Here is a 23,412-nt window from a genome sequence, read left to right as displayed (position 1 = left end):
GTTTGGATTCCAGCCCTGGCACTCAACCGTTATGTAAGTCTGAGCAAGCGACGACATCTCTCTGAGCCTTAATTGCTACATGAGTTTTAGGGATCACAATCCCAGGTTTCCAAGTTGTTATCAAGATTATCTCCATTCTGGGGCCGGCCCAGTGGTGCAGCGGTTAAGTTTGCACGTTCCACTTCGGCAGCCCGGGGTTCACCGGTTTGGATCCCGGATGTGGACATGGCACCGCTTGGCAAGCCATGATGTGGTAGGCGTCCCACATATAAAGTAGAGGAAGATAAGCATGTATGCTAGCTCAGGGCCAGTCTTCCTCAGCAAAAAGAGGAGGATTGGCAGCAGATGTTAGCTCAGGGCTAATCTTCCTCAAAAAAAAAAAAAGGATTATCTCCATTCTAATATAATACAAAGCACAGCAAGTGAAAGACAATGTTATCATGAATCATTCATTCATTCATCAAATATTGAGTGTTTACTATGTGTCCAGCACACCTCCTAAGTGCGAGGAATAACACACAATAAATGTATAAACAAACAAGTCATTTTGCATAAGTTTATGTGCAATAACAAAAAAGGTAATGGATTCAGAATGTCTGTAGAGACAGAGTGGGCTATTTGATTAGGTGATGGGTGTTCCTATTTGATGACATGACATTTGATTTAAAACCTGAATGAAGTAAAAAAATGTTCTAAGACTAGCTGCAATGGCTGTGCAGCCTTGTGAATCTACTAAAAAAACATTAAATTGTCTGCTTTAAATGGATGAATTGTATGGTGTGTGAATTATATCTCGATGAAGCTGCTTTTTTACAAAAGTCTGAATGAAGAAGAGAAAGCCAGGTGACAATCTTTGGGAAAGGGCATTCTAGCCAGAGGCAACTGCAGTACAAAGACTCTGAGCCTGGAAGGGGCTGCAGTCCGTTTGGGGACAAAAAACTGGTGGTGGGAGTTAGTGAGGGAGGAGATTGGGGACAGTCGGGCTCTAGACTGCAGGAAGTGCAGCCCCCGTAAGGCCCTGCAGGCCACGTTGAATATTTGGGATTTTATCCAAACTGCAATGGGTAGCCTTTGAAAAAATTTAACTGGAGAAGCGATATGTGGTTTATGCGTGAAATGATCACTGTGCAAGACAATTTGTAAGACAGCAGAAGTATCAGCAGTGAGAACAGCAAAGAGGACAGTCCACAACATTTACAACGAAGGTCTGAGATATTCCAATGTTGGGGTAGTCCTCGCTTCCCTCAACTCTGCTGATCATGCATTTTATTCTGAGAGCAGAGATGTGGCTGAAAAGGCCACGTCAGCGGAGGGGTCCATAAGAAGTGGAGAATTCACGCTCCACGACGGCCCAGGAAGGACAAAGATCGCGGTAGTATTCTGAAGTTCCCCTCGCCTGTGGTTGCCAGTAACTTGGATTCCTCACATAGGAAGGTTTCAGGATTTTCAGCTGTCATGCTCTGGGCCAGCAGGAGTGTTACCCTTGCGAGGCTGTGGCTCACGCATCTTTTCCCATCTCTACCACTGCTCTGCACCATTCTGAACCACCTCCGTCTCTCTTCCATTTAAGAACGAAGTCGAAATTTGATCTCTCGAACCCATAAGGAGGAAAATATATAGCAGACGCCAAATCCATAAATTCTAAAACCAGGCAGCTATGTGGCTTTAGATAAATGATTGGAAGCATGGCCTTTGCAATCCGACAAAATTAGGCTTAATGCCAAGGTCTGCCACTTAATGAGTGACTTAAGGATAGTTCTAAATTTTGTTTAGACTATCTAAACTAGGGACAACGATATCTATGCTTCGTTGAAGGTTTAAATGAGTTGATGCCCGTAAATCACTTAGCACGATGCCGATACACAGCAAGCACTCCAAACTGGTAGTTATTATTATTATTACTTATTGTAATAATTATTGTTACTGTTACAAAGGGAAAGATAAATACTTTTTAAAAGATGAAGTCTCCTTATCTTTAAATGATATGAACAGGTTAACCACTACATGAAGTTAAAACTTCTATATGCATTCTAATAATTTCAATTTTCTTCCTGTAATAAAATTAGTTCAAAACAAATTTTAATAATTATAAAATCATTAGTGAATTTTTCATTTTGGAATTCAGAAAGTATAAATAAGTCCCTTAGAAAACTATTTGTAATTATGGATATTATGGAGTATTGGGTTGGATATTTTTAATATCCCCAAAAGGAAAATCAAACTCAGATGTTCAATATAAGAAAAATGATTACATATCCTACATTATAGCTATCTGCTGGAATCTTAGGTACACTTTAAAAAGTTACAGAGAGGTTTAATGACATTGCGAAATTTTACTTTGCAAATGAAAAAGTAAGATGTAAAATACCATATACAATGTTATCTTGAGAATATAAGAATATCTAGAAAAAAGGGTAAAATAAAATGTCAAAAAATTAATAACGGTCAATTTGGAATAGTGGAAGTAAACGTGACTTTTTTATGTTTATTCTTTTCTCTTTTTATCTTTTCTAATGTACATAGATTCTTTTGTAAGAATGATTAGGAATTAAGGTTAACATGTTAGAAAAAACAGCAAGCTGGGCATTAAAATGTAATGGACACAAGTTGCTCTAACATGCTGGTCCTTACATAGACAATTGAGAAGTCTGTTGGGAGAGAACAATTATCTAGAAACAGGTTACATGAAATGGGATAAAAAGGACAAGCGATCTTCAGGTTATTATCCTATTTACCAAAGTTCATGATACATACAGTTATGTACTGCATAACGACGTTCTGGTCAACGACGGACCGCGTATATGATGGTGGTTCCATAGGATCAGTACCATTTGGCCTAGAAATGTAGTAATCTATACTACCTAGGTTTGTGTAAGGTTTCTGTACACTCCATGATGTTTGCACGATGATGAAATCGCCCAGCGACACATTTCTCAGAATGTATCCCCATTCTTAAGTGATTCATGACTGCATATTGGATATATATCAAGAACTTTCTGAGGGTGCTCATCTCCAACAAGCCACAAGGTAACACTTATTTAATACTCTGGTCTAACAACTTAACAAAATTGAAAAGTTCATCCAAGGGAACAGAAAAGAAAAAAAAGATTGTAAATGTGTCTGCTTTCCTCGGGATGGGTTTCCTACTAGAATGTCTTTATCCTCTTTAGTGATTGCTGTAAAGACAAATATACAAGGACTTTTGCAGTAGGCAGCCCATCTGGTCCAATACAGTCAATGTCCCTCTGTTTAATAAAGCGTCAATTAACTGCCCTGCATTTGCTACAATCTGCAAGGGGAGCTCCCGAGTCTGGGAATGAGATGCCTGTACTGCTGTGCCCCGTCCAGAGAGCAGACCATGTGTCTTCTACAGGGAGGTAATCTCTTTCAAATATCCATTATAGGTACCACTCCTAGCTAGCACACTCAGCCTTCCAAAACTCCAAAAGCAGAGGCAGAGGAGAATTAAATACACATAAGGCAAGCAACCTGGTCTAGAAGCATTCGGTTTGTCGTTATCCTTCAGTAGAACTGTTCCGATTGAAATTTTTATGGTTTATACGTCTTAGGATCTAATATTTCTAATTTCAAAGAGTAACACATTTTTGAACCTACTATATAATACCACAGTGTGTTTTACCGATTTAATGAAATTTAATTCTTTACTTTAAATCTTAAGAGGAAAAAATTCAATATGAGTTTTTAAGAAGTCTCATCTTTGAAGGAACTCTTTGTTAAGATGGCATAAAAAGAGAGGCCTAGTCTGTAGTAATACTGATGATCATGACTTGCGTTATTACACACACTCCACCAGTCAAAAGTCAACTTCTTTAGGAATGCTATTGCTATTTTAGCTAAAATTTGGCTTTTTCATTAGTCATGTCTGACATTTCATAAAGCTTGAATATAAACAAAAATGATTAATCACATTCATAAATATGCAAACTTATATTCAAACCCCGATGTTAAAAAGGTATATTACATTCGAGACAAAATGGCAAAACCAGAATTTTGTAATTGCCAAGAATTTTATGTAGCAAGTTTGTTTATTCAAGTAGTAAAACAGGAATAGGAACATTACATTGGCAGAAGCGGAATTAAAGAGCATAAAATATTACTTTAAAACAGGAAAACAATAGGATCACTTTCAAGAGCCTCATAGAAAGCTTTTATTTTACAATGCTTTTTCATTCATGACTAATATGTGGCTTTTTTATGAGAAAAAACAATCATGGTACCTGAGTATTACATACATTCAATTGCATAAGACAGACACGATTATATAAATGTACTTTGCTTAGGTAGTTGTTTCCAGCTCATTCAATGCTTTGTCTAAATAGCTTTAAGACATACAAAAAGCAAACATTTATATACACAAAGTTTTTAGTAATCAATTATCCAAATACATATTTACTCATTAAATTCGAATACTAACTACTTAACATGTAAAACTAGTTTGAAATCATGACTCGATTAAATATAAACTCCGACACCTCTCATGAGACTTCTCAACTTCTAAAATGGCTTTAAAAAACTAGCTTCAGGGTCTATCACCAATATATTCAGACACACAGTCAAAACAAAGAGTTTGAATTCAAAGACAACTCAGAATGTGAAATAACTATTTTTGTACATTATATTAATAAATTGGTTCTTTGTTCAAAATTTCAAACATAAATGATATTAACAATATGCATGCACACATGACATCCAATAAAAATGGCACTTGAGGGAAATTATTGCTTAACCGAAAGGAAAAATGTCATTGTGCAATTCCCGCCTGGGGGTTACACTGTGGTCTTGGATTAAAAGGTAGGTTTTGGATTCCCTAATTTTCAGTGATATTTTGGAACATTCTGTGTTTTCCCTGCAGATATTTCAGACAAGCTCTAAAACTCGAGAGGACACTTAACAAAATACCCACTTAGAAGGTAAAATATATTAATTCCTTTTTTTTTTTGAGGAAGATTAGCCCTGAGCTAACTACTGCCAATCCTCCTCTTTTTGCTGAGGAGGACTGGCCCTGAGCTAACATCTGTGCCCATCTTCCTCTACTTTATATGTGGGACGCCTACCACAGCATGGCATGCCAAGCGGTGTCATGTCTGCACCCGGGATCCGAACTGGCCAACCCCGGGCCGCCGAGAAGCGGAACATGGGAACTTAACTGCTGCACCACTGGGCCAGCCCCCTAAAATATATTAATTCTAATATTATATAAATAGAGCAAATATAATTCCTTTACTGGGCAAGCACTGCATTCTGAACTATCCAACTCAAATTAAACTCTGTGGCAAACAATTCATTTTCTCATTAGGCAACCAATGTTACCTTCAATAATGCAACTGCCACTTGGCTTTTGGCCATAGCCATTGCCTTTAAAGCAACGTTCTAAATCTGTAGGTCATGCAAAAGGGTATGATTTCCTTAGCAGGTGGTTAAGAAAATCCATAATAGGTATGCATGATAAAGAGAATATAAGTTTTTCAGAAGTGTCATGTAATGAACAGAGCTCTCCCTTCTAATGCACCCATAGTCAGTGATCCAAGAAACTGAGATGTAAATAGAAAAAAGTGCATCTATGAAGTTAAAGGTATAAAATCCTGCAACATTCCTCAGACTTTTGATTCTTATTTTCAGAAATGAGAAAGATTAGAGATAACAGAATATTACTTTATTTCTTTAGAGGGAAGTAGATTAAAAAGTGTTTTACAGTTTTTAAGCTCTAGGTGTTGATAATGCTGATCAATAACTAAGTGAGACCATTTCATTCATTTGGATATGCAAATTAAACTGGAAAATGCATACAAACATATTTATCACCAGTAAACCAATCAGGACAGCACAATATAATATAAAAGGAATATTACTTGATATACACATGAGACTAAAAGCATTTTAATAATAAAGTCTATCATTTTTAATAAAGAAAAAAGCTTTCATCTTAAACATCGTCACTACTCAACAATCACAATTAAAACACTATCAATAAATGTCTTTGCAATTTCAAGAAAGAGCCACGCGTTCACTTTGCTGGGAAAATGTACTGTCAGTCATCCTTCTTGTCTGAGGCGCTCTCTTCACGATTTTCAGGACTGACTTTATTACTTGTGAATGAGGGAGTTGCCTGAGCTTCTTTTGGCAGTGAAAACACATGGCTCGTCTGGAGGTCTAAGTATGTTGTAAATATCTTAGCATATTCTGGATGCTTTAGGGCAAAACTTTTAAATTCCTCTAGAAGAAGAGAACAAACAAAAACCAATAAATTGAGGTGGATCTTCTTTTGGCACGATGATTAACATATGACTTTAATAATACAATTATTGCAAAATTCTATTACTCATCCCTCACAAATTGTACAACTGCTTCAGAAGATAGTTTTTCCGTGATCCAGTCAAGTTGAAGACATGCGTACAGAAGGGCCCACTCGTTCTATTCCAAAGGACAGAAATTTGTGCATACTGTGTTCTGGGAGACATGTATGAGAACGTTCACAGCCACATTATTCATAAGAGGCAAAAAATGGAAACAACTCAAACGTTTGTCAACAGTAGCAGTGGATAAATAAATTGTGGCATATTCATGGAACAACGCTATACAGCAATGAAAATGAATGAACAGCTGTGTTGTAACATCATGGATGAATCTTAAAGCCACTTGAATGAGAAAAGCCAGATACAAAAGAACACATATTATACGAGTCCATTACATAAACTTCAAAAACTTAGGCAAAGCTAAGACATAATATTTAAAAATGTGTACTTTGTGGTAAAATGCCAAAGTCGAGCAAGGTAGAGATTCCTCTTTAAGTCAGGTCAATAAAGCTCTATTTCTTGATCTGAGCAGTAGTTATGTGAATGTTCACTTTATGAAACTGCATTATGCTCTGTTTATGTTTTATTCAGTTTTCTGTATTTTTGTTGTTTTTCGTAATAAAAAGTTTAAAAGATTCTATTACCCAGGAATTTCTATTACCGGCTTTTAAAACTATTTTAACCCTTAACTCTGGTATAGAAATATACAGTCTTGAAAAGCAGAGCCCTGACTTATGATCATTAAAGGCAAGTGGGGCGCCTAATACATAATCATCATGTTGCAAGACCTCTGAGTAGCCCATCTCTCTTCATCTCAAGGGGTCCAGCTTCAGGAACCGAGGTGGAGGTACAGAAGGCTTACCACGTTACCCCTCAGAATTTGAACATCAAGCTTCCAGTAACCTGGAGTTCCTGAAATATGATGCTACCCTCAGTTTTGAAACTTCTCTATCCTCTTCTGTTTGGATGGAGAAAATCTTCTTGAGCTCATAGAGCAAAGGGAGCCTAGTCTTGCACTCAGCTTGCTATCTGACTCTAGAATAATTTTAACCCAACATCCTATTTTTATCCACTCATTTCTTTAAAATCCTCTGATAACCAAGAGTCTGCTTCATGGTACATTAGACCACCTAACAACTCCTGAAGACAAAAATAGGTCTTAGTGATGAGGAAGTCACCAGACTGAGCCCAAATCATTCTTTGCAACTGCAACATTATTAGCATTAATAGACAATTTTGTCTTTCCAAATCAGGTAAGTTATTAATTGTTCTTTCTTAACATCCAAAATCAAGGTTCATCTGCATGAGTCTATTTCAATGATGGAGACACAGGGGACATAAGTGACTTCTAAGATAAGTGAGCATGAGAGTCGATCTACTGAAACCAAAAGCTTTAATTTCAAGATTTTGCTCTGTTCTCTTTGGGGATGGCAGTGGCATTAAAGAATAACTCATTTCTAGAAGTGCTGTGAACTGGCTAGAAGTGGAATTTGGGAATTAACTTGGCTAATAGAAAACCAAGAACGAAAACAATTTAAATGATCACATTGAAACAATTTAAATGGTCACATTTATGATACATTTCAATACCTATTCTTTGATAAAATCATGTTTACGTACCTCAAACATTCCTGCAAAAAAAAAATGTACATGCATAATATTGGGGAAAAGAAGATATCCTGTGTATTCTGAAAGGGAAAAGATCAAACTGCAAAAAACAAAGATTTGCCTAAAAAAATTATTAAAATCGAAATTAATTCTAATAATTTGATTAATTCGATTAAGAGTCATTAAATTATGACTACCTAAAAATAAATTTTGATATTAGCTTCCATTGAAATAGTTACTCCAAGTACTTTTTCAAAATTTGGTAGCTGAGAGTAACAGAGAGTCTTACTCATGAAAGAAAAACGGTCAGAGAATTAGCACACATGGGGTTGATGACTCACAAATTTTATCTCAGGAAATACTTCCTCATTTTATACTTTATTTCTTTTTTTTTTATGAACTTAGAGTATAAGCGCCCTAGGCACTTAATTACCTGAAATAGAATAAAGGGCAGCCAAAATGACAGTAATTAAAAACAGAGAGTAATGTGATCTAATTCCCCATCCCAGCAAAGTTAACAAGCTGGGGCTCTTTGAAGATCCTAAGGAAAAAGGCATTCGCGAGGACTCCCCCTCCAGCCTGAGGGGAAAGGCTGGGGAAGACAAGCCGGCTTGACATCTATGACCGCATCAAAGCCGAGGTTGGGCAACCGTCACATAGGCCTCTCTGCAGCTGCTGATGCGTGGTGTGTTTCCCAACGATTGCACTGTGAAATATGTGAAAGTGACGTACGTCCTTCAGCCCTACAGAGCCTGTTTTGATGTGTGGACTCGAGCCAGCAGGAAGAAGCTTGGTCACTGACGGATGGACCTGCCACTTGGCTGCCAGGTCTTCCGCCATGATAGTCCCTACCTCACAGGGATGCCAACAACACGACATGAGATAAGGAAAGTGAAAGCTTACCTAAGTGCTAGCAGTAAACATCAACAGGAGGTCTAGCCACTATTATGATTGTTGGTACCTTAGTCCATAGCCTTCTACTGCAGTTACCAGCCAGTTTGGTTAACTTGCTCCGTTTTGCTTGGCCACACTGGCAGCAGAAAGGAAAAGGCCCTCCAGGAGGGCACTAAGTGTGCAGGTCAATGGGGTGGGCCCTAAAGCCAGGATGTCTGGGGTTTGAATCCCGGCTCTGCCATTCTCTAGCTGGATGATCCTAGGTAAGTTACTGAAATTCTCTGCACCTCGGTAAAGTAAGAATAATGAAGAGGATTGATTAAAGGCTTGTTAAAGATTAAATGAGTTAACAGATATAAAATGTTTAGAAGAGTATTTAGCATATGGCAAGTTGTCAATAATTAGCTATTATTACTATCATCATTATTGCTATTACGTCTATTATTCATGTAATTAGTGGAGGGGAAGAAACAACACTCTTGTATGAGGGTCAATCCAGAGACCGGATGCCGGCTTTGTAAACTGAATCAGGAGCCAAACCGCCTACTCACCGTACGACACAGAATCGCCCTGAGCTATTTCCTTGAAGAGACCAGAAACATCAAGGTCAGGCACTCCAAGGGAAGCCTGCAGAATGGTGGAGAACTCCTCCTCCGTTATGTGGCCATCCTCATCCACGTCAAAGAGCTGAAGGAAAAAGAAAACAAAACGTAACAATTAGCTCCCTCAGAACAATGGTGGTACGGCATAATCTTGGAAAATAAGTTCTTTCCTAATTCAAACATTTACAGTGCCAGGGGCTAGGGATACGCATGTAAAGAAAGCATGGTCTCCGCCACTCTCACTGCACTTATAGTTTAGTGGTGGAAAGATACAGAGTGAAAATAGGAGCCACAACTATAGTGAGTACAAAGGGACGTGAGGGTCCTGCAGAGAGCACGATGAGTCCTACCCGGAGAGGGCAGGAGAGCTTTAGGAGGAGCTGGCATTTCAGTTGCGTCTCAGGACACGAAGAGACATTCCCAGTGTGTACAAGGACTGGCAGGGAGCTGCTGGGGGCTCAAGTCAGGACCGAAGGACAAGCAGGAATCAGATCATGATGGAGACACAGTGCCTCCACTAACCCGGCAGGGACAGGATGAGAGGGGACGTGGTGAGATCAGATGCGAACTGAGGGAACTCTCTGAGGCAGAGTGTGCAGCATGGATGGAGGGTGGAAGGTTGGAAAGACAAGAGGTGGGCAAAACAATTAAGAGGCTTAGGTGAAGAAGCAGGAAGGCCAGGAAGGGACAGAATCTGTAAGGAAGCCAAGACAAGACTTGCATATCAGTTAGAGGTCTGTAGTGATGGAAAGCAAGGAGCCAAAGATGGCTGAAGTGTTCTAGCTTGGACAGCTGGGTGAAAGTGGTTACATCACCAAGAGCGGGAGCACAGGTGCCCAATAAGATCAGGAGCTGGACCCGGAGATGTTAAATTTGAGTCAGAGGTGCCAGGAGGAAGTAATTGATTCAGCATATCAACTCAGGAGAGTGATGAGGCTTGTGACAGGCAGTCAGGTAGGAACTGGAACTATGGGTGTACTTGAAGCTTATCTGTAGAGAATGTACAAAGTAAGGCAAAGCCCTGAGAACAGCCAGAGGTGAGATGTGTGTAGGGAGGAGGAACCGGCAAACAGGACTCGGAGGCAGCAGTCGGAGATGGAGAACCAGAAAAGAAGAGCAAGCATTCTAGAAGCTAAGGGAGGGCTTTCAAGAAAGGGGAAGAGACTTGGACAGTGGTAACGGCCAATGGAGTAAAATGCTATAGAAAGGCCAAGCGAGAAGCAAAAAGCTTTGCTGGGTTTGGCAGTTAGGAGATCCTGAAGAAGTGATGACGTAAAGACAGTTTCCGGAACCTGGAAGCCAGATGATAATGGGGATCAAGGAAGGAAGAGAGGGGAGAAGTGGGGGCAACAAGCATGGATTCTCCTTTTAAGAAATTATGTAATAAAGGAAAGGAGATAAATGGGGAAGTAGCCAAGCACAAAAGGAGCTTGTCCTTCGGAAGGGAGAGACGGAATACGTTTATCGGTGGAGGGGAAAAAGCAGCGGAGTGGGATAGATTGAAAGTCAAGCAGCAAAACGGGGAACAGTTAGATAACTAATACCCTATATTCAATCCTCTCCCGGTTATTACAAGTTTGTAACGCTATAAGCACTGACTGTGCAGGCACTGATCAAAAGAGTTCAAATCACTCGACATGTATCAACTCATGTAACCCTGACAAGTGTCTTACGTAAGGCAGGTGCCATTATTAGCCCTATCTTACAGACGAGAAAACAGGCACAAGGACGTCAGGCAACTTTCCCAAGGTCACACAACTTGCAAGAGGGAGAGCTGGCATTCAAATCCAGGCAGATAATATCTAGAGTTCCTGCTGTTAAGGTATCTACTTCTGATCGAATACATGATCAAAACCAGAAAAAGAACAGGCCTTCGATAAGGTGTGATGATCGGGAAAAGAACAACAAGCACATATTGCACAGTGCTTTAACGGTCCACGAGGATTGGGAGGAGGAAAACATAGTATTTTGAAGTTGTGGTCGCTTCCCCCAGCTGACAAAGCACTGACTTATAATCCATTTTCTACCACTCAGTCCCTAAGTGGAGGTGAGCCAGCTGGAAAGAGAAAAGTGAATTTGCATTTATTTTCACAACCTGCAGTCCCAGGGCTCTCGTTGGGCCTTGGACTTCAAACTAAGTGCCAGGATTCAGTCACACCCCGCTCCTCACCAGCTCCAAGCTTTCTTCAAGGCCTTCCATTCCTCAATGAGTCTCACCAACTCATCCCGCAGTGCTTCAGTGGCTCTCACTTCTAAGTTCCCTTCACGCATCCCTGCTGGGGACTTTTACTTCCTCTCCCTCCATCTGTCCTTTGTCACAACTGCTCCAGATAGCTCCCCGCACTAAAGCCCTAAATTTCCCTCAATTACTCATCATCCTCAATAGTCTCCCTGCACACAGTTCCTGGATCTCATGATCTGGGCTCTGGTGGAAAGTTTAACACCCCGGTTTCCCTTGGGAACGAGGGAATGACATCTCCCCATTGCAGAGAATACTGTGGGCCTCTTAATCAAAACACTCTGTCTTTCCTGGCAAGCACACGGCCCAAGCCCATTTGGAGCCTCCCTGGAATGTGGAGGACGAGCAGAGCTGGAGTTCGCTCCACCTCGCTGCGGGGAGGGAGCGTGGAGAACAGATCCTGCAGCCGGGGCCTCCGCAGCTGCCCGGTTTTGAGTCTCCCCTTGAGCCTACTCCCCGTCCTTACAATGAATTCCTGAGCCAGGATCCACGCCCACAACCACGGCTTACAACTGCCGCAGAGCCTACTGCTTACAGCCGCAGCTCTCTGACGTCCTACCTCCAAAGGTCACTGTGACGATGGAACGAGATCAAAGACGGGAAATTAACCGTGAAGTGCTACCCCAATAAAAGGATGTGAATGGATCCTATATAATAGGATACTACCTAATGAAAAAGAAAAGTATGCTAACATATTTCCCAAAACATAAAACACACCTAAGACGGAAGGTTGAAAAAATAACCACTGTGAAGCCTGACCCCAGCCTTACCGACAAGAGCTAATTGTAGTTTCAGGTTCTCGTTTCCTCCTTCCCCCAGCCCAAACCAAGGTCTAGGCTAGATAAAAATCTCATAACTTCTTTAAAAACAATAATTACTGTGAGTAAGGGCCAAATTTTCTATCAGGTCTTTCATTGGTAAACCAAAAGTGACCATTGGCCCAACGAAACTTATAATTATACATACAGTCCCAAAACAGAAACAGAAATATCTGGATCGGAATAAGTTCGTTACGTGTATAATTTTAGGTTTTATGATGAATAAGTCTGTAAAAGCCAAATGTTTTAAACTTGGAAAACGTTCTGGCCGTTGCTTTATGACCATCTGCTATGCATCAACCACTAGGGTTCTTTATAGGCCTAGCAGTTAACTCGGCTTAAACCAATCTGAAATAAAGAGCAAAACTGGGGACTCCTCTGTCAATGATAGAACACATGAAAATTCCTGAGGCTATCCCTGGTGTCATCCAGGATGTGAGAAAGAACTCGTGAAGGAAGAGAGTGCTTGTAGGTAACAGATGAAAAAAAGAAACCAACTTGCTGGAGTCACAGTGGGATATTCTTCTCAGAGACAATCAGGAAGAGATAACCGTAAGAAAGAAGAATAGGGAAGGTCTTCAGATGTCATGGTGGATGGAAGCAAAGAGATCACCAAGCGGCTGAGCAGGAAGAGTCAATATACACGGCTTGGTAAGACAAGGAGGGGGATTAAGTTTTCCTTTTACTTCAGAGCAGACCCCATAAGCTTAGAACTCAAAGTGGACATGCCAATTAAATATGAATTCGATGAAGCGCCTCCCATCTCAGAAGAACCAACAACATACTGAGGGAATGTATTCTTCCCTCTTCTTTTGGGCATGTAGTTGATAAATGGAGTCTGAGTCCTCACAATTCAAACCTCCATCAAGTTCTGCTGGGGACTTTCATTCATCTACCCCCTCAATATTGCAGTGAAAATAAATGTGATATGACAGGAAAACATACAGGGTGGAAACTCAGGGATCTTTTGATGATGCTTACCTGACACCACCACAACACAATAAATTCCATCAGGAAAATACCACTTAAACTATCTCTGATATACAGAGAGAGAAAATAAGGATGCATCAGAACTTTCCGCATGGTGAGTTAGGATGACTAGTGACAGGTGGTGCTTATTTATAAACCTCACTTAGAGGTTTCAAAATGGGGAGGCTGGAAAGACATAATTTTTTAAGCTAATTTGTCAAATCACCTGCTCTTCAATCTTGATGCTGTTAACTAGGCTGCTTCCAAAGGCTTTTTTGCTTAAACTGATGCTGTGTTTGCTTCATTCTCAGCAGCAATTGTCTTAATCACATTATCCTCGTGTACATGTCACAGCAGATCCATAAACTCACATAATAGATTCACTGATTTTCAAATAATACACTTAGAGTCAACACCTGTTTACGAGACAGACCAAGATGCTTTCAGTGGGGCTGACAGTACCTTAAATGCCACCTGGATGATCTCTTCTGTGTTGGCAGGGTTGCACAAGACAGCCAGGCCAATCACATATTCTCGGAAGTCGATACTGCCATCATGGTTCTGTGGAGGAGGGGAGAAATCAATTAGCAGGGCCACTAGTTGAAGTACTATTAATCCCAGCGCACGAGGTGAAACTCAGGAGTGCTGAACAGCTCCACATCATCATCCGCTCAGCCTATTGGAGAAAAGTTCGCTCTGAGATGGAAGAGCACGCAAGTGGCCCATCCATTCTCAACTCAGAAGGAAGAAAACTCTTTTTCTGTTTAGCAATAAATACAAACATTTTATCACTGAGGCTCACTTAGAGTGGTTCTATGGCACCCAGTGTGGGTTCTTGAGCTCAGCCTTGATGGGAGCTCCTCTGGGAGGCAGGATCTAGGACTTTCTTTCTTTCTTTCTTCTTTTTGGGGTTAGGAAGTTTGGCCCTGAGCCAACATCTGTTGTCAATCCTCCTCTTTCTGCTTGAAGAAGATTGTCACTGAGCCCATATCTGTGCCAATCTTCCTCTATTTTACGTGAGATGCCACTACAGCATGGCTTGACAAGCGGCGCTTGGTCTGCACCCGTGATCTGAACCAGCGAACCCTGGGCCACGGAAGCAAAGAGCATGAAACCAACCACTACACGGCTGGGCCGGCCCCTGATGTGTTTTGACAAATATATATAACACCACAATCAATATCGACAACACTTTCATCACCCCAGAAGTTTCGGAGATGGTAGAGTTTTAAGGGACATAACTTGTTTCTTGTGCCACCATTTAATTTTCTTATGCATTATAGAGGGTTGTTTTTCATTAGCTTTAGAGGTTGAGCAGCTTACTGACCCATGAATATATTGCTCAATATCAGGAAATTTCTTCTGCAATCGGTTTTCTCCAAGAAGCAAAATACAAGTCTTGAGAAGAAGCTCTGAAAATACATATAAGATTGATCTGTGGACACTGAAGATAGTCATAGATTGAATGATTGGAAATACTCCTTTGAATTTTTGTTGTATCTTTATTGAGACATCCAATTTTTATATCTACTACCAAACCTTATGTATAACACAAGTCAAGTATAATCTGTTTTTCAGATGGAGAAATAGAAATGCAGAGGACACCTGATATTACCACTATTCACGAAACAAGATAATGTTCTAGACCTCTGATTTTCATTAGCGGTCATATATGAGTGGTTTTAACTGACAAAAGAATGTTACATCAGAGCCCTGATAATCAATCACATGAGAAATGATAAATTTTCATCCTAGTGAAGTGAGGAAAAACAGCACAAAAATTACTCTGAGAGATTATATTGTTGGGTTAGGAAAAAAATACATTGTTCAGTTTCCAAATTCAGAATAATAAAATTCAGAAGTGGAAGGAATCTTGGAATCATCTATTCAACTTCTTCATTTTTACTAATGAAGAAACTGAGACATAAGTCTTACTCGAGGTTGTAAAACTCGCCACTGCCAGAACTACAATTAAAATGTAGGTAATCTGACTCCCAATCACTCAAATTAAAGCAAGGAGCTTGATAAAATACACTCAAAAACAGATAATAAAAAAGTATATGGCAAAATACATTCCTTTAATTTTCCAATTTCAAATCAGTTCCATGATAAAAAGGTATTCCTCAACTCTATGATTCTTTCCTTTAAAAACCCACTGAACTCCTCATGAAGAATTATGAAATTAAAAAAAAAAAAAATCTAGACTTGAAAAGATTTCAGGGCTACGTTTCAAAGGAGGAAGCCAGCTTTCTGGAAGGGGCCCTCATCCCTCCAGCATCTGTCCTAATCTGGAGGCCAGGACAGCCCGAGTTGGAACCAAGGAGCTCCAGTGAGTTGCTAGAAAAATAAGAGGTAAGTCAGCCTTGCTGAAACTCAGAGACAGCGGGCCCCACCCCTCCCCGGCAGTCAGTGGGACCAGAAAGGCACAGAAGGGAGGGCTGGGGTCACTGCTGGCTTGGTACCACCCCACAGTCACACCACACTGGCTTCCAGGACCAGCGGGAAGTGCCTGGCCACTTGTTCCCACACGGATCATTGAAAATTCCAGAAGGGATAAACGGTGATTTTCATGTGTCTCATTCTCAGGTATCAGTTCCCTACGGTTTTTCATAGTTGAGTTTATTCAACATTTTTATTCCTATGGAATCGGATACTTTTTACAACTTTTTAAGTCTAGCAACATTTAAGGAAATGGTTTCAAATACGTTTTGAGATGGTGCGTCCCAAGGACCAGGACTATTTTCTGTTTGTTGTGTTTCATTGACACATCCTTGCAAATGAGAGATAATCAACGCCATCAAAATACTTTAAAAATGCTTACAGAAAACAGAACCTTCCTTGAAGCAGCCAACAGAAAAAGGGAGTGAGTCTTTGAAGATACTCTCCAAATCCAATGGAGTATTATTATTCAATCTGTTCACCTGAATATTATTATTAAGAGCATATTTCTACCCACATACATAATTGCATTACCAATTTTCTAGAAATTAAATTGTTTTACCCCACTTTGCATTAAAAGTAAATATTTTTAAAAAGTAATTCTGAAAGCTCTTCCAGATCAACAGGCACATTAAATATCAGGGCCCTGGAGGTGCGTCCACAAATAGTTTTTAAGGCCCTGCTACAGGTTAGTTGTGCAATACTGCTGATGAAATTTCTGACTGAGGTTGCTATATAAATCAACTTTTTTTTTTTTATTTGTGAGGAAGATCGCTCCTGAGCTGACACCCATGCCAATCTTCCTCTATTTTATGTGGGATGCTGCGGCAGCTGGCTTGACGAGCAATGCTAGGTCCATGCCCAGGATCCGAACTTGTGAACGGAAAGCGCAAAGCGGAACTTCAAAGTGGAAAGAGTGAACTTAACCACTACGCCATGGGGTCGGTCCCTAAATCAACCTTTGAAAACACATGCACCATTCCTAAAAAAATATTTAAAAGGTGACCTTTAAGACGAGATACAAATTTTCAACGTTTTTGGAGGTTTGCTTTTCTTAGGTTCAGAGCACACAGTTCTTTTTCCTGCTGTTACAGTTACAGAATTCAACAGATTATATCAAGATAAAAGTGCTTTTCAAAATTATATGGGATACTTTGAATTTAAAAATGTAGATCGGGGGCTGGCCCAGTGGCATAGTGGTTAAGTGCGCACGTTCTGCTTTGGTGGCCCGGGGTTCGCCAGTTCAGATCCCGGGTGCAGACATGGCAGTGCTTGGCATGCCATGCTGTGGTGGGTGTCCCAAATATAAAGTAGAGGAAGATGGGCACGGATGTTAGCTTAGGGCCAGTCTTCCTCAGCAAAAAGAGGAGGATTGGCAGTAGTTAGCTCAGGGCTAATCTTCCTGAAAAAAAAAATATATAGATGGTACAATTTCACATTTGTTTTAGATCATTGAGTACTATTTTCAACTTACTACATTGTATTGCTTAACGACAGAAATTTGAAAATAATGGGATGCAGTAATATGAATCAAAGATCTTCATCTTAGGCTAAAAGTAGTCTTCCAAGTAGAAATGGCAAAATTGTAAAAAAAACTATCAGGTAAATATCTTATATTAAAAATGTGTCCTTAAGACATCAACTGTTGGATGAAAACTAGGAAATTGAATCATTCATTAGGCTATTGGTTCTACATAATGCCAAAGATTTGGGTACTTGAAAAAATCCAGAGTTTGGACTGAATTTTCTGGTATCCGCTCTAGCGACTAGGGTTATGTGGACAAATTGTATACAAATTCAGAAGAGAAACTTAGGTAACTTCAGGATGTTTTGCCCTGTGCAAGCAGGAAGAGAATCACAGAACTAGGGATCCCTTAGCTTGAGGAGTGAGAGAAACGCTTAATACCAACCCTAGTGCGAGGTCATTGTCCCAACTTTCATAAAATATTTAAAATGAAGTGAGAAAAAAAGAGGGTGGCTACATTGTTCTTTCCACAAGCACCACACAGAAAGGTTAAATGATGAACTTAATATTCTGAGACCTTAAAAGGCATCTTGGCAGCTTTCCCCTTTCTTGACTACATTCCTACACCCATGCCTAACCTATTAGTGGGCTTCTTCTAAAATAGGGATCCTGATATTAATGTGTGCTTGCTGGCAGCTGCCTCCTCCTTCCACAGCCATACCTGGCCTAAGCAGCACACCAGAACAAGCGTAAATTACAAGTCCCTCGAGGACGTGATCTTTGAGCTTGACTCAGTGCAGAATTATATGCACCTGGTGTTTCATAAATATTATATGATGGTGAGGATGGTGAACACAGGGGTCAGAAGTCAACCCCTCCTAATTTCACTGGGGATTTCTCACAGGCAGCTGAGGGCTTTTAACAGGCCAGTTGCAACAGTTAAACTTTCCTCTAAATGAGTCAGAAGAGGAAGGAAGAATTTACCTTCAAACTCAGGAGGATTCTCCAAAGCAGCCTGGGAGAGAGGGAATGGATTCAAAAGCAGGGAGGCAGGAGGGGTAGAAACCAGGGAAGCAGCAGGCAGGGGAACTGAGCGCTCGGAAATGCAGCCTCTCTCGCTGGTCTACTCGCATGGGGATTCTGGATTCTGCTTGCCCAGCCATAACCGCCTGAATCGAAACGATAAAGCCAGACCAGGACGACACATCGCAGTTTCTCTGTATTCCCACCTTCCTTCTCTTGGATATTGGCACTCTGACTCTCCTGCTGGGCCTCAGTTTCAGCTGAGACCAATTTGAAAAATACAGTGAGAGCCTTGCTTAAGAGCAGTGGCTGTCATCCTCAGCTGCTCATTAGAATGCCCTGGAGAGCTTCACACACACTCATCTCTGGGCCCCACCTCGAAAGATGCTTATTTAACTCATTTGCAGTGGGAGTCAGGTATCAGCGTTCCTACACAGCTCTCCCCAGGATTCTAACTTGCAGCCAGGGCTGAGGAACACTGCAATAAAGTTAGCAATATTGACAGATCTCTATATTGCTCTATATACCAAATAACTCATGACAATTTCTGGAAGTTTTTCCTTTTTTTTCTTTGTTTACTATCTTCCTGTGTGAGTTTTCAAAGAGGAACACAAGAATACTCCTTGCTCCGAGGCAGGGCAAGACATGACAAGAGCTGGCTAACGTCAGCTGGGCATGCCTGATTTTGTTTGAGACACATGTAAGAGTGATTATTTTGATTTACAAAGGCAGCCAGAGACATTCTGAACTAAGGGGACATCTTTTCCTTCCCTAACACCCTGACCTTTTTTATAAACATATCAAACAAAACAAAATTGCTACATGCTTATTTCACCAGAGAAACGGAACTAAAGAATTCTAGAATTTTAGCAAGTCACTCCACCATTAAAAAAAAAAATACTACCCTATAAGAAATTGCTTAATTTCACATTTCTGAACCTGTTTCTATACAGTTAAATACACTTCCAGGATAGCACTTTTCATTTTTTTTAATATAATACAAAGGTCAGATGTGAAATTAAGAGAAAAACAGATTTAAAACTTTCCTCCTCCTCACTTTTTTAAGGGAAAAATATATCTCTTGGGTGCTTTTTTGATTTATTCCAAGATTTTTCATAATCTCATTAACAACAAATCTCCGGCTCCCTGGAATTCATTCACCAAACAAGCAATGACCTCTGAAAATCTACTCCATTAGAGCTCCATATGAGCACCCCCAGCACACATATAAGTGCATATAAATCTAGTATCTCAAAAAGCTAATGTACAAACCACTCAGAACACTGTTCATGAAAATCTGTTTTAATTAAGCAGTAAAGGGCTGCACAAGTTCAAAAACACGCAGCGCTGTGAAAGAGCTCGTCAGGAAACGGCAGCTGTTGGGCGCGGGACCAGCGATCACGCAGACAGCATGGCAAGGTCCTCAGCAGTCCTGCCATCCGGGGAGGGTCCTGCCGTCTCAGTGCCCACTTCAGGAGTACATGGTCAGCTGCAGCCACTCCTGGATAGACACCTCAATCAGGCCACTTGCATTTCTATCCAGAGATTTGAAGGCACGGAACATGGCATCCAGGCGGACCAGGCAGCTGATGAAGTTGTTAAAATCCATGCTTCCATTCTCATCGGCGTAGCGGCGGACGATCATTCGGTAGAGCTGCTCGTTTAGCTGGAAACCTGCCGCCTGCAGAGCCCCCTTCAGCTGGGAACTCCTCAGAGACCCGGAACGGTCCGTGTCATGTTGCCTGAAAACACACTGCCACTTCTTGATGTTGTTCCAGAAGTACTTAAATTCTTCAAAGCCCAGCTTCCCATTCGTGTCACTGTCCATAACGGATACAATGCTCCGGCAGGTGTCAAGACTGAAGCCGTCCGACTTCAGATCCTTGTGCTTAGCGAGGACTTTGTTGAGAATGTTCATCAGGTCAGTGGCACCCACCTCCATGTCGGGTCCAGCCAGTCGCGCAAACTGTTGCCGAAACTGCCGCACCTCCTCACTTTCGTTGGCCTCCACGGTGGTGAAATGCTGCTGAGTGGATGGCGGCGGCTCGGGGGTATACTGGGCTGCTGCAGCCTCACTGATAAAATTCATAATTCCCCCAACTATCGCTCCAATATTTCCTCCTCCTCCTCTTTTCTGACCGCCTCCTCCAAGAAGGCCTCCAAGAGCTTCTCCAAGGCCTCCATTTGCTCCTTCCAATAAAGCCTTTGCAAGAAACATGTTTTGGTTTAATAAGCAAGTGATCAGGCTGCTACAGTCTTGGAGATGGTAGCAAGGAGCTGCAATGGAGTCTAAGTAGCTTATATGTGGAAGAACTGGCTTTTCTGTACCTGTTTATACAGCACCACGCCCCGCGGTGTCACCCCTCACCTCCTTCTGAACTTGCCTGAATGCCATCAGGTCCTAGCACCTGCCGTTTTTCAGAGGGCTTCAAAATGTTCGTTCATAGGTTAGAGTATGTATGACAAATTAGAAGAAAGGTAATATATTAAACTCAACATTTCCAAATCTCATTGATGTCTTAGTTCTCTTTCTCAGCACCTGAAAGATGACGTGCATTTTCCTAATAGGAGAAGGTAAATGGCTCAAGTATATCAGGAATTTCTTTTCTAAGGAATATTTATTAATAGGTTAGAATTGAAGAATTCTTGGGCATGGGACGGATTTTCACCTAATCCCCTTCCTTTAGCAAACATTCCCCAAATCCAATGTTCTTAAGAAAAACCTGGAAGGGGAATCTTTAAATTGCGGGGTCCCCAGGTCCCATCCTCAGAGATTCTGAGTCTGTCGTCTGCTATGGGGCTCATAATCGGCATTTTTGGAATCTTTTTTGAAGTGTAACATTCATATGGAAAACTACGCAAATCACAAGTGTGTAACCCCCAAAATTTCACTAACTCTACACACCCTTGCCATAAAACCCAGAACAAGAAATAAAACATCACCAGTACCCCAGAAGCTTCCTCCCGCCTCTTTCCAGCTACTCTCCTCTCCCAAGGGTAACCACTATTCTGACGTCTAACACCACAGATCCATTTTTTGTACCTTAAATAAACTAAATCATACAGTATACACTTTTTTGTGTGGTTTTAAAAATTTTTTAGTTAAAAATTTTTTAAATTGTAAAATACATGTAACATAAGAATTACCATCTGCACTTTTTTTGAGGGGGGATGGGGGGAGGAAGATTGGCCCTGAGCTAACACCTGTGCCAGCCTGGCTCTATTTTGTAAGTAGGATGCTGCCACAGTGTGAACTGATGAGCAGTGCGTAGGTCTGCACCTGATAACTGAGCCCCACATCCATGAACCCCGGGCTGCCGAAGCTTAGGGCGTGAACTTAACCACTACCCCACCGGGCCGGCCCCCATCTTTACCATTTTTAAGTGTGCAGTTCAGCAGCTTTAAGTGCATTCCCAGTGTTGTGCAACCATCACCACCATCCATCTCCAGGAATTTTTCATCTTGCAAAACTGAAACTCGGTGCCCATCAAACAATAACTCTCATTCCCTCCTCCCAGGATGCCCCGGTGACCACCATTCTACTTTACATATGTATGAATTTGACTGCCCTAGGAACCTCCGAGAAGTGGAATCATACAGTGTTTGTCCTTTCGTGACTGGCTTATTTCACTTAGCATAATCTCTTCAAGGTTCATCCGTGTTGTAGCCTGTGCCAGAACTTATTTCCTTTTTAAGCTAAATAACGTTCCACTGTCTGTATATAACAGTTTGTTTATCCATTCTCCCATTGGTGGATGCTTGCATTGCTCCCATCTTTTGGCTTCTGTGAACAATGCTGCTAACTAAGAACATGGGTATACAAGTATTTCTTGGAGTCTCTGCTTTCAGTTGTTTTGGATATAGACCCAGAAGTAGAATTCCTGGATCATACAGTAATTCTGTTCTTAAGTTTTTGAAGAACCACCAGACTGTTTTCCATGGTGACTATACCATTTTACATTCCCAGCAACAATGCACAAGGGTTCCAATTTCTCCACAGCCTAGCTGACGCTTGTTATCTTCTGGGTTTTTTTTTAATAGCAGCCATCCCAGTGGGTGTGAAATGATATCTTATTGTGGTTTTGATGTGTATTTCCCTATGATTAGTGATGTTGAACATCTTTTCACATACCTGTTGGTCATTTGTATATCTTCTTTAGAGAAATATCTATTCAAGTCCTTTGTCCATTATTTTCTTTTAAAGATTGGCACCTGAGCTAACATCTGTTGCCAATCTTTTTTTGCTGTTGGTTTTTCTTCTCCCCAAAGCCCTCAGTACACAGTTGTATATTCTAGTTGTGAGTGCCTCTGGCTATGCTATGTGGGATGCCACCTTCACATGGCCTGATGAGTAGCGCCATGTCCACGCCCAGGATCCCAACTGGGGAAACCCTGGGCTGTGGAAGCGGAGTGTGTGAACTTAGCCACTCGGCCACAGGCTGGCCCCTCTAAGTATCTTATTCTTTTTAATACTACTGTAAATAGAATTTTTTTAATTTACTTTTCAGATTGTTTATTGTTAGTGTATAGAAATACAACTAAGTTTTGTGTGTTGATTTGTATCCTGCAACTTTACTGAATTAGTTTACTATTTCTAACAGGTAGGTGGGTGTGGGTGTGTGTGTGGGGGGGTGGGTGTGTGTGTATGCACAAGATCTGCAGTTTTTTTTAACATAAAAGTCATCTGTAAGCAGAGATAATTTTACCTCTTCCTTTCCAAGCTGCATCCCTTTTCTTTCTTTCCTTGCCTAACTGCTCTGGCTAGAACTTCCAGTACTATGTTGAACAGAAGTGGTGAAAGCAGGCATCCTTTTCATGTTCCTGATCTTAGAGGAAAGGCTTTCAGTCTTATAATATTGAGTATGACGTTTGCTGTCAGCTTTTCATGTGACTTTTATCATTTTGAGGTACTTTCCTTTTATTCCTAGTTGGCTGAGTTTTTGTCTGAAAAGGTGTTGAATTTTGTCAAATGCTTTTTCTGTACCAGTTGAGATGATCATGTGATTTTTCTCCTTAATTCTGTTAACGTAATTTATTACAT

The 23,412-nt window shown here is 40.9% G+C and overlaps 2 protein-coding genes across 2 annotated transcripts in view; both read right to left on the bottom strand.

The window, feature by feature from the left end:
• Positions 1-4,009: 4,009 nt before the first annotated feature.
• Positions 4,010-23,412, bottom strand: part of LPCAT2 (lysophosphatidylcholine acyltransferase 2) — a 64,270-nt gene continuing 44,867 nt past the window's right edge. The window contains exons 12-14 of the mRNA XM_070611902.1: positions 13,907-14,005; positions 9,368-9,503; positions 4,010-6,234 (exon numbers count right to left, since the gene is read on the bottom strand). Coding sequence (XP_070468003.1) covers positions 6,050-6,234; positions 9,368-9,503; positions 13,907-14,005 — 420 coding nt within the window. The 3' untranslated portion in view covers positions 4,010-6,049. The remainder of the gene's footprint in view (positions 6,235-9,367; positions 9,504-13,906; positions 14,006-23,412) is intronic.
• CAPNS2 (calpain small subunit 2) lies at positions 19,658-22,467 on the bottom strand. The gene has a single exon (XM_008523660.2). The coding sequence runs from the start codon at positions 20,587-20,589 to the stop codon at positions 19,843-19,845; it is 747 nt and encodes a 248-aa protein (XP_008521882.1). The 5' UTR covers positions 20,590-22,467; the 3' UTR covers positions 19,658-19,842.

The sequence above is a fragment of the Equus przewalskii genome, chromosome 3, assembly GCF_037783145.1.
Source record: "Equus przewalskii isolate Varuska chromosome 3, EquPr2, whole genome shotgun sequence".
Classification (NCBI taxonomy): Eukaryota; Metazoa; Chordata; class Mammalia; order Perissodactyla; family Equidae; genus Equus; species Equus przewalskii.
This window is presented reverse-complemented; position numbering and strand designations above follow the sequence as displayed.